General features: G+C 43.9%; 1 protein-coding gene and 1 long non-coding RNA gene across 2 annotated transcripts; one reads left to right on the forward strand and one right to left on the reverse strand.

Moving 5' to 3' along the window:
- Window positions 1-4,606: 4,606 nt before the first annotated feature.
- LOC111257279 lies at window positions 4,607-6,318 on the reverse strand. Its single transcript, XR_002677705.1, has 2 exons — window positions 5,128-6,318; window positions 4,607-4,868 (listed from the first exon to the last, which is right to left on the reverse strand). It is a non-coding gene; the product is annotated as an uncharacterized LOC111257279 (long non-coding RNA).
- A 4,527-nt stretch (window positions 6,319-10,845) lies between these two features.
- LOC105914075 (DNA-directed RNA polymerase II subunit 4) lies at window positions 10,846-11,482 on the forward strand. The gene has a single exon (XM_022828042.1). It carries the CDS (start codon window positions 10,846-10,848, stop codon window positions 11,350-11,352), a length of 507 nt encoding a protein of 168 aa, XP_022683777.1. The 3' UTR covers window positions 11,353-11,482.
- The last annotated feature ends 383 nt before the right edge of the window (window positions 11,483-11,865 follow it).

Consider the following 11,865-nt stretch of genomic DNA (forward strand, 5'->3'; position numbering starts at 1 on the left):
AGAATAAGCTAGTGAACCTACCATACTATATCTGAATGAGACAAAATATTCTTAACTTGCTATGTTGCATCCGAAAGGCTTTGTTTTGTTGATATGTCGTATCCAAGATTAAATGGAAGGACAAATAAGCTAATACCAAGTGTTATGCTGATGCAAGAGAAAAATCGTGCCCTGGTTCAGATAGGCTGATGCAAGATTAAAGGACAAATATGCTAAGTATGATGCTGATGCAAGAGAAAAATCGCTGCCCTGGTTCTAAGTGTTGTTTTGGGCTAATTTTTTCTATAATTATGGTGTTATTACTTGGAACATTCTACAAGATTGTGAAGATCTCAAGAGACTAACTTTGCCATATATAAGGATAAGATCATGACAAGGTAAGAAGATTCTAGAAAATTGGAGAGAATGCATGAGTCATAATTATCATGCTTCATGGTGAAGTGTAGAATACTTTAGAACTACATATTTTAGCATGGTAGAAATATAAGAAACTAGATAAGAATAAGGAGGGTTCTAGAGTTAGGATATTTTGTATTGAAGAGTGTAGAAATTGCCACATGGTAACACCACAATGATCATGAGCACCTATAAATAGAGGTGCTCCCCTCCCTCCTAGCTAATTTCTCAACAGTGAGTGAGACCAATTATTAGCATATACATGCAGAATATAGTATAATTAATAAAGATCAGACAGTTAGCTGAGAGACATGACCTACCAAAAGCCTTTGGGCTTATGACTATATTTGCATTAAAAGACTAAAGTCTAGCACCAACTCAACCAAATAAGAGAGTTAATCGGTGGGCTAAACTTTAGTTAAACTCCAAAAACCGTAAAGGCATCAGTTAGGATAAACTTTAGTTAAACCAACAAAGATGTAAAAGTATTATTTAGGATAAAAGGATTCTGACTTGTCACACTAACAGCTTGGAGAGCAGCAAGTTGAGGACCTGTGACATGATGTTGAGTCTGGGAGTTGTATGGGACCTCATAATCCGAGCCTAAATTGAAATTATAGATCTCACTAAGAATGTCACTTTCTTGAACCCCAACTCTCCAATCATTGCCAAAACTAGCAACAACTGCAGCACAGATGGCATGATACTCTGAATCAGCAATTTTGGATGAAGAGAAATCATGCAACTCCTTGAATAAGTGAGGGTAAGAGACTCTGAATCAGCAATTTTGGATGAAGAGAAATCATGCAACTCCTTGAATAAGTGAGGGTAAGAGACTGTAGGAATAAGAGCAAATGTATTGGAAAAATTGCACGGTCCTCAAACCTATTCCTCATCAACCAGAGCAGATGATCCATATCTGCTAGTAGCCAAAGCCTCCCATGAACATTAAACAATTTCAATATCAAATCCGCCGCTGCCTTGTAATTAAGTCGTAGACGAGCATTAATTGCTGCATCATCCAAATCTTGCCTTGTGAGAATATGGACGCGTCAAAGCTTTACCTTCCCTGAGGGATACACGTGAACTTTGCCTTCAGTGAGAAGATCAACACAACCTCCTTACAGCTCAATCTTTCTCAAAGTCTTGATCGAAGATCTTGAAACCTTCTTAGTGATCTCAGAAGCAAGATAATAAGATTTGTAACTATGCTCACCAGGAAGAGTTGGTATACCATCTGTTGTTGAATTAAAATTCAATTCTAAGACCCTCTTATTATTCCTTATGAAATGATCCCAAGTGACTCCTCCGTCAGCAAAAACAACACGGGTGTTTTCTCGAGAGAAATACTCAAAATTTCTCAGCGTACGGCGTAATAAAGTACGGGTGTACCAATATACTATAGTATACAAATAAATAAATAAATCACACAGAAACACAATAAAATGGAAAAACTTGCTTTCTTTATTCATTTCTCAAGAAACTTGCAAGTCTCCTCTCTTTTTACATATATTTCTGCATAGCGCCTCAAGGTACAGACGACTGCATAGTTTGTAAATCCTAGAGCCTCGCAAGAACTCTAGTTAATTACATCCGTAGGTTTGAACTTGCGGAATACCTCCGATTATGCTGCGTCAAACGGTCGCCGTCATCGAGCGTTTTATCCTGTACTCCATAGATGAATGCCGCATTAAAGAAACAACGAAAAGAAACGAAGCCGAGCGACTTAATGCTATATTTCATCACGCCTCGTGTTCAACAAAGGTCCCGAGGTGAATGTGTTCGGCCTCGACGGTCACGAACGGATTTTGTCCTGCCTCATCGGTCGGCACATAATAGAAATTTCCGACCTCGGTCACGGAAAGCTAGTGATAATAAATTAATAGATCTGAGAACTTTTAACTGAACACAACCGTCACAGAACATAACATTTCATCTGTATACTTTATTTCCTTTCTCCTTTCTTTATTGATCTGCAAGGACGATGGTCGATTTTATTATCCGTGTGAAGCCCCCTGTACCTGCAAAGTGTGTGGCACTGCCATCTTAATGGCGTGCTAATCTGTTGATCTATTTCTTTTATGTAAACACTGCCGTAGAGAGATGTGATCTCTCGATCCTTCATACACCTAGAGCCTGTTCGCTTCAGCTTATAAGCCGGTTGAAAAGTTGAAACGGCTGATTTGTTGTGAGAGGAAAACACTGTTCGATGGCTGATAAGCCGGCTGAATAAGCTGAAGCGAACAGGACGCTACAAAATAAGAAGCATGTCCGTACTGCCTTGGAACGGCCTTCTCTTGACACCTGCAAAGTGTGTATGAGTGCCATTGGCACTTCTATTTTTCCTATCATCAATAAGCCTGTACGGCACATGAGCCTCCTAGCATTTCTTTCACCAGAAGCCAACATGCATCAAGCGCTCACGGTCCTACCATCGTAGGCATATCCCTGCAACAGAAGAACAAAACTAACAGACTCCCTAGGCCATGCTGATTACTTACGATCAGGCAATGCCATAGGCATAGTGGAGAAGCGTTGATGAGGACGAAGCCGGCGGTGGCGAGGTCGATCTGCAGGCGAAGGTGATTTTGGTGGATGAAGAAAGATGTGTGATTGTGTGCTGGTGGATGGCGATGTGCGCGCGCGTCCTGGTGGATGGCGATGTGTATGCGCCTGCTCCTCATTTCACGTGCAGCACCCAAGACAATATATAGAGGGAGGATAGGTCAAGTGACAGAGTTGAGTGCCGCCGCTGTTCAGTTCAGCGTGGCCCGAGATAAAAGCAAGCTGTTGATTCTCTGGCGCTGCATGCAAGCTCTCATTTAAAATTCCAACACTAGTGACGATGCAAAGCGCTGCATGCAACGCTAGTGGCCCGAGATAAAAGCTAGTAATTGATTGTTGCTGCATGCGAGCTCCACTAGCAGCCTGCAAAAACGCTGCAAGCTCCCGTTTAAAACTCCAACGCTAGTGACCATGCATGCAATCTGAACGTGACCGTACTCCAGCCTGAAGGTTTTCAAATCATTAACGCTTCGGCGGGTAGTCATATACGTATACGTACAGTCGTTAGCATACATGTGTCACACATTAAAAGAAGTTCCTTGGCGGTTTGGACTGGGCCTTAGAACGTGAATCACCTGCATTAGAATATTTCAAGGGTCTTTGTATATGTGTATATACATGCAGCTAGCTTGCACCCAAGTGTTTGCACATACGTATACTTCCTTAATATACTTAGGCAAATAAGCTTAAGTGTTAATTCTAAATATTTTAAAGACACATAATGGTAATCTAAATTACCATATTTATCACATGAATTGAATCGTATTATTTGACATGACAAATTATAGTCAAACAATTGCAAAAACATTTGCAAAGTCGATCTACTAATAAAACGTAGCTAAGCCTAGATATCTAAACTTCCATGTCCTACGCATCTACAATATCATTATAACCCTACAGATAGCCATGCTCATTGGGTTGTAACCCAAGCTGTAACCTCACCAACCTATTCTTAAAGAAAACAAATATAACACACTCCAGTTCAAACCTCGATCACCAAACACCATACCACCCCCAAACTAATTATAAACATGAGCTAATTATAAAACTAATTACACATATGGAGGCTAATTCGTGAGATGAATCTATTAAGCCTAATTAATCCATCATTAGCACATATTTACTGTAGCATCACATTATCAAATCATGGACTAAGGCCCTGTTTGAAGAGGAGGTGCTAAACCCTACTTTTTAGCACCTTTTAGCACTTGGGCTCCCAAACAAGGATGCTAAAAGGAGTGCTAAAGTTTAGCACCCCATTTTCTTTAGCACACCCAAGGGGTGCTAAAAGGTGCTAATGGGTGCTAAAAGTGATCCTAACCCCATTTTTTTCCCCTGCTGCCCCCCTCTCTCCTCTCCACTTTTCCCCAAGCCAATCATAAATGAGGGCAATGTAGTCATTTCTCACCCAATGTGCTAAACTTTAGCACTGTATCCAAACAACCCTAAGTGCTAAACTTTAGCACTTCATTTGAGAGTGCTAAAGTTTAGCACTGTGCTAAAGTTTAGCATTGTGTATCCAAACGGGGCCTAATTAGGCTTAATAGATTTGTCTCGTAAATTAACCTCCATATGTGCAATTGGTTTTGTAATTAGTCTATGTTTAATACTCCTAATTAGTACCTAAACATTCGATGTGACAGTATTTAAAGAACCAAAATGGAGGTGCATCTGAAAGCAAGTTGGCATCTTAGGACAACTGTCCTTTTTTTTGGTCAGTGCATTCTAATCTGCACTCGAGCTACCTATCAATCTCACATTGAATTGCGGCGCACAAGAGTACAAGAGAAACAACCAAAAGGCATTGGCAATTTAGCACGGACCCAACCAACAAATTTTGTTTGCTTCACTCTTCCTTTGCTTCGATCTGTAACTCCATTATCAGCCAGCAAGAGGCAGCATTTGTCCTACACAAAAAGAATTCACAGATCAACATATGCCATAGAAAACAAATGGACCAAAATCACAGCAGACACTAGCAACAAAATAGAAGGGAGAGGTTATCTAGGAACATTCAGAACAAGTCATCAAGCATCAGTAGATTCGGATCATATCGTATCCGGTGAAGATGAGTCTAAAGATCAATCACATCAATCTCAAACTGTGTGAGCATAGCTGGATTCTGACTAGTCAAACACATAGCTTTGAGAGCAGCTTTCTGAGTACCTGTGACACGACGCTGATTCTGCGAGTTGCGTGGGGCCTCATAATCCGAGCCTCCATTGAAATTATAAGTCTCACAAAGAAGATCGTTTTCTTGAACCCCAACTCTCCAATCATTGCCAAGACCAGCAACAAGAGCAATAAAGATGGCCTCATACTCTGAATGATCAATTTTGAATTTCAATAAATCATACAACTCCTTAAATAGCTGAGGGTAAGAGATCATTAAAATCAGGCCAGGATGTATTGGGAAAATTTCCCGGTCCTCAAAGTGATTATTCATCAGCCAGAGAAGGAGATTAATATAAGATGGTAGACAAAGCCACCCATTGACCATAAACAATTTCCAAATCAAGTCTGCTGTTGCCCTGGTAATTAAGTCGTAGATGAGCTTTAATAGCTGCATCATCCAGATTTTGCCTTGTTAGAATCCGTACGTGCCTCAGGTTTACCTTCCCTCTGGAATACACGTGAACGTTGTCTTCAGTAAGAACATCAATACAACCTCCTTCCAACTCAATCTTCCTCAACTTCTTGATCAAAGATCTTGAAGCCTTCTTACTGATCTCAGAAGCAAGCTAATACGATTGATGAGTATTCTCACCAGGAAGAGAAGGAATACCACCGGCAGTTGTTGACTTAAAATTCACATTCAAGACCATCTTATTATTCCTTCTGAAATGATCCCAGGTGACTCCACTTTCAGCAAAAATAACATGATTCCCATTGGGTGAGTACCCACTCGAGAGAAATCGTGCTTCTTCTTATTAAAAATACCATAACCAGCTGCTATGGCTTCCATGCGATGTGCCAGCCGATTCCTTAGTAACCCCAGAAGTTTGTGACCATCAATCACATCAATCTCAATCTTTCTGATTATAGCTGGGTTGACTAGTCAAACACACAACTTTAAGAGCAACTTTGTGAGGATCATTGCAATAAGACCAGCATGTATTGGAAAAATTTTCAGGTCCTCAAATTGATTATTTATCAGCTAGATAAGGTGATTAATATCTGATGGTAGACAAAGTCACCCACTGACCATAAAAAATTTGCAAATCAAGTACGCTGCTGCCCTGGTAATTGAGTCGTAGACGGACCTTAACAGCTGCATCATCCAGATCTTGCCTTGTTAGAATCCTTACGTGCCTCAGGTTTACCTTCCCTGAGGGATACACGCAAACGTTGCCTTCATTAAGACTCGCGGAGGAATAGCAATCAGTTCTGATAGCAATCACTGGCAATCACTGGCTCGGGCGCTCGGCCACCAGTAAAGCGCAGCGCGCTACACCTGTGCGCCCGCCGCCGCCGGCCCGTCGTCGGCACTCGGCCGTCGCCGGCGTCGCGGCACCCAACCGCGCGCGCGGCCACGCGCAGGCCGCAGGGGCAGGGCGGTAGCCGGCAGGGCGCAGCCGCGCAGGCCGCCCGGCGCCCGCTGCCCTCCTGGCTCGGTGGGACGGTGGCTCCAATAGCCGCCGGTAGCAGCCTAGCAGGCGCGCGCCCGCCGCCGCCGGCCCGTCGGCAGCTGCGACCCGCGGCGCCTCCGCTCGGCGCCAATCGCGCGCCGGCCGCAGGGCCTACCGCCGGGCGCCGCCGCCGCCGGACGCCGCCGCCGCCGCCGGATGCCGCCGCCGCCGCCGCTAGGGACCTAGGGTTCGCGCGCCTGGACATCCCTGTGCCTGTGCTCACGGTGGCCGGTGGGGGTGGGCCGGTGGGGAACTTGGGGTGTGGGCAGATGCAGGCCGGATGGGCCAGTTGGGCCAGTCGAGGGAGAGCGAAGTTGGCCTTCGGTGGGCCTTTTCGAGTGAAATGTGTATGCTAGCTTTTGTATTTTTATTTTTTTCATACATACACCTAAAATACACTATATATATGAAAATTTTTTGCAAAAATAATGGGTATTCAATTGAATACCCTTGAATCAAAGTGGGCCCGCCACTGGCTCGAACCCGGCACTAGCTTCACCATCACCTGCCACACCCTCGTGTTAGGCGGCAGCATGGCGTGGAAAGAGGACTACACTGTCACCTCTGATGACCTCCCTGACCGCTACCAACGCGGCATCCCCATGCACCCTCAAGTCGACATTGACAGGCCACATGTAGTGCACTTCCTTTTCATTGAGTTTGGAAAAGCCTACGAGAAGATGTCGGTGCTCTCTATAGACATGAGCACTAAGACCGTGGAGTCATTTTATCTGTATATGGATGGGAATGAGATCCTTCACGACTACAGTGGGTGCCTTCAACCCGACGACGACATTGACTTCATCAGCTCAACGTCCTCGTATCCCACTCCCTTGCCCTTCCGCCCTTGTGAGTTCCCCAGGTTCTGCTATTTATCAAGGTATGTAATATTGCTGCTGCCCTTTTATAAATAACTCAATAGATTTTGATCGGTTCCATATTTGAATATTGCTGCTGCCCTTTTATAAATAACTCAATAGAGATTTTGATTCTGCCGGTTCCATATTTGAATATTGCTGCATAAATTATGCAAGTTTGTTGTCCATGGCTTCAATCTTGCATTTTTGGCATTTCATATGTTGTAGTGTAGCCTCTTTCTCCAACCTGCAGAATACTAGCGAAGCCTGCAGCCTACTAAACATTTGAGCCTTGAAGCTTATGATTGGAACATAAGAGCTGCCTGCCAATATATGCCTTCATTTATATGCTGTTGGAAATTACTAGCAGTTGGAACTCAAGTATACTACCATTTAACCTTCAATGTTGTCTGTTTTTTTTTGCAATTCTTTCCTAAGTAAACAACTTACTTCACGAAGCGCCGCCTTTGCATTGCTAAGCCTTCTCTTGGTCGCAGTACAGAAGCAAGTTTAATTTGAACATCATCCATCTAGTTCATTTTTAATTCGTCACAGTATTTATTTATTGCAGGAAGAGGAAGGATATGGAATGAGTCACGTCTGCCAATACTTCATCCTACTTGTCGTGCTTTCTTCTAAATGGTCAAAACTGAAGAAAGGCTTCTGTCCTGCGCCCGTCAACAAAACTGAAGGAGCTATTTCATGTTAAGTTGTGGCCCAGGAAGCATCTATCTTATGGTCTTTACTTTCATGATGTATGAATGGATAAGTTAGTTGTATCAAGTTTATTGTGTGTTCTGTAGGTTCGTCAAAAAAGAAGTTCGTCGTGTGTCCTGCTGTTTTAAGTACAATCTTTAATTTGTGTCATTGTGTGGATGTGCCACTTGGTTCTTGAACTTGCATGTGTTGTACCAAGTCTGTATGTGAAGTTTAATCTCTAAGTTTGCTTGTGTTTAATTTACCACGCACGAACACCAGAGAAATTAAACGGCAATACTGGAAATCAAGGGCATGTTTCAATGTTGGCCCCAAGTGGCCAAGGCAAAGCATGGGCCGAGGCCAAAATTTGGCAGCTGATTTGGCTGCCCCCATTTGGCCAGTCTTCGCGCAAAAATAAACTACAGAAGTCCGGTCAAGCCAAATCGGCACCATCATGCAAACATTGCTGATACCCACGGCCAATGGCCAAATTTTGGCCGGGCCACTTGGGTTGGCATCCAAACATGCTCCAAATAATGCACATCCATGAAGGCCACTTGACTAGCAATCAGAGGATAAACAATAGACTATAACCTTTTGCTGCTGGACAAAAACTAATATTTCATAACAGGAATTTAGGAATATCAATATTGGCACTGCTCTACATCAAATTAGGCAGCATATAACACATAATAATCTGTAACTGTTTACAACACAATAAGAAGGTGAGGGTGGAAAATTGACATTTAATTTACGATTGGGGGGTAAAAGGAGAAAGATATATCTTCTTCACCATGCTCTGGTTGGTGTAGCTACATTCAAGGAGTTCATATCTAAGAAAAATCAGTTGTACCCATAGCAAAGTAGAAAAGGATGAGTCTGCCAACAGATATTTTTGCCTGTACCCAGGACAAAAAAAAAAAAGGAACCATGCACAACCAGGAGAAACGAAGAGAAAAGATTGGCTTGCAAACTCACCAGGTAAGTAAACCAGGTACTTGTGTAAGCGAACAACACACCGCAAATATCTTCTGATCGAAAAGCTGCAATTAACCAAAGCAATCAACCAAAAAGTTATATTAGTATTTATGTCATGACAGTAAAGCAAAAAGGATAGGAGAATACTTTGCAGTATTAAACTACAACACCAAGATATTTAAGAAAGTAGGCTGGTGGTAATATATAACTGATTCACGATGAGTCATTCGAGCTCACTTAGACTTATCAGCAGCAACAAGACCACCAAATCTTTAACGGCGCAAGAAACACAAAGCAAAGACGTGATTCCCTCTCGTCGAGCGAAGCCTCCAGAATGAAGAAAACATAGATATTCTGAAATTAGCAGTGTTCTGAATCCCGGGTCCATACAAAATTACAAAAGAGCATAATCATTTCGTTTTCAGTAAACAATGGAAACAATGGAACAGTACGATCATTATTTTGACCCTTTGCAAAAGATCAGGCAGCCTGTTCATTTGAACCAAGATCATTCTACATTTAATTTTCTTTTGTGCATAGGGGAGTCATGAATCTCTATATATGTTGGTGAAAAGAAAATAGGATTTAGAATATAATCAGTTTTGAACGTGAACCTGCAGAAGCTATCGACTGAAGATTGAAGCTTCGAATAAAAATCATCTAATTAGTGCCCTCGAATCATAGCCCTGAAGATTGAAGCTTCATATAAAAAAACATCCCATTAGTGCCTTGGTTTGGATTTCAGCTTGACTGCACCATTAATTCGGAATAAACAATATTACCACAGCTAGATGACCTTGATACGCCTTTCTTCTTCATCTTCTTTCTCTATTTTACTTCCTAAACAGTGTTGGTTTGACCTTCGCAGTGCCGTCTACTTGTCCACCCTTTCACCAATGTCATCCTCTCCACCTCGCTGCACTCTTCTTCTACCTGACATTGCCTGCCTCTAAATCTACACTGACGTATCTCAGCAGCCATTTCTTCTTTTCACCTGGACCTGGGCACCTGGCACTGCAACAGCTCAGGTTGCCAATAATAGGATTCCAATCGAAGTGGTCTGTACAGGTTAGAGGGTATGGGAGGTTTGGACTTAAATAGAATCGGATGACCAAACCTAATTGGATGGCAAAAGCAGGTGTATGTGCACGTTGTGTTGGAGATGAATGAACAGAGAGGAACAACAAGAACTCACAGTACATAGCGACCATCAAGGTAGCATGTCGTGAAGCTGAAAGCCGGAACGGGTACTCGCGCTGTCGCCCAGTCTGCAAGCCGGACCTCGACGGGCATCACTTGTCTAGGCCGCTGGAGGCGTAGGGCATGGCGAGAGGAGCAAGCTCTGCATTTCAACAGCAGGACGTAATAATATTTTGACTGAATGATCATCTGCCATTTATCAGAATTACTGAGCCTCCGGATACTAGCTAGCATAGATGCCAACCGCTGCCGCTCCACGACGTCGTTGTCTTTGCTGCCTAGGAGGGGGTTGGCCGGTGGCCGGCGATAGCCGGATCCCCTAGAGCATCAGAGGTGGTGGTCGGCGGCTGTTGCATCGAGCAAAGGATTGGACGGTGAGTGCTCCGGAGTCTGGCGTCAAGCAGACATGTGGGCCTTCGACTAATTGGACCTAATGCCAAACATAACAGCTCGAGTACTCACAGGCCCAATTGGCCCATAAAGCCACCTACTCCTGTTCTCCTTTCTTCTTCCTTGCCTCAATGCCAACTCCGGCGCGTTCGTTTCGATTGGAAGCGGCAAGATGTCCGGCGAGGAGGAGAACGCTGCCGAGCTCAAGATCGGCGAAGGTTCGCTCTCCTTTACCTCTCCCATTCTCCTCCCCCGTTTTCCCTCCCCAAATTCTGGGCGGCGAGGAGGAGGTGGCGATCATCCTGGAGCACAAGTACGAGCAGATCCAGCAGCACGTGTCGGAGTCGGACCCGTCGTCGCAGGTGTCCCAGGTGTTCGAGAAGTCACTGCAGTACGTGAAGCGCTTCAGCCGCTACAAGAACCCCGATGCCGTGCGCCAGGTCCGCAAGACGCTCAGCCGCTACGGCCTCGCCGAGTTCGAGCTCTGCACGCTCGGCAACCTCTGCCAGGACACCAGAGGCGAGGCCACCGCGCTCGTACCATCCCTCAAGTCCGGGGGGAGGTTCGTCGGCAAAGCCGGCAATGAGAAGATAGAGAAGATGCTCACCGACCTCTCCCTCATCAAGAAGTTGGAGTAGAGAGTGCCATGGGCGTGCCTTATTCAGTTCTTCAGTTTCCCTAGCTGTGCGTGTGACCTGTGAGACTTTTCTTAGCAGGTGACAATGTAGTAGAATTCCTACTGATCATCAATGTTCTTCAGTTTCCCTAGCTGTGTGTGTGTGACCTGTGAGACTTTTCTTAGCAGGTGACAATGTAGTAGAATTCCTACTGATCATCAACGTTACAGTTAGTCAACTTGATCTGCCTCGATCCTATATTCTTGATGTATCGTTATCCAAGTTAAAAGTCCATATGCTATACTCTTTGTTTCAAATTCTGCACGAAAAGCTAGAATTGAGTTGAAAAGTAATCCTTTGGTTATGGATGCTTCCTAAAGGTTTGGTTTCCACTTTCCAGTTCTCTGGACTTCTCATCTAGTAGAGTGCTACCTCCAGTGTTAAATGTTGGTAACTTGGTAGGAACATGAAGCATGCAACAGCTTCAATCCTCTCCAGCAAAGCCTTGGAGTTGGAATCCAAACTGATCCTTAT

The sequence above is a fragment of the Setaria italica genome, chromosome I (genome assembly GCF_000263155.2).
Source record: "Setaria italica strain Yugu1 chromosome I, Setaria_italica_v2.0, whole genome shotgun sequence".
NCBI lineage: Eukaryota > Viridiplantae > Streptophyta > Magnoliopsida > Poales > Poaceae > Setaria > Setaria italica.

Bases quoted from the DNA above. Each gene is read 5' to 3' on its own strand.
- LOC105914075 (XM_022828042.1), top strand. From the start codon at position 10,846: ATGCCAACTCCGGCGCGTTCGTTTCGATTGGAAGCGGCAAGATGTCCG.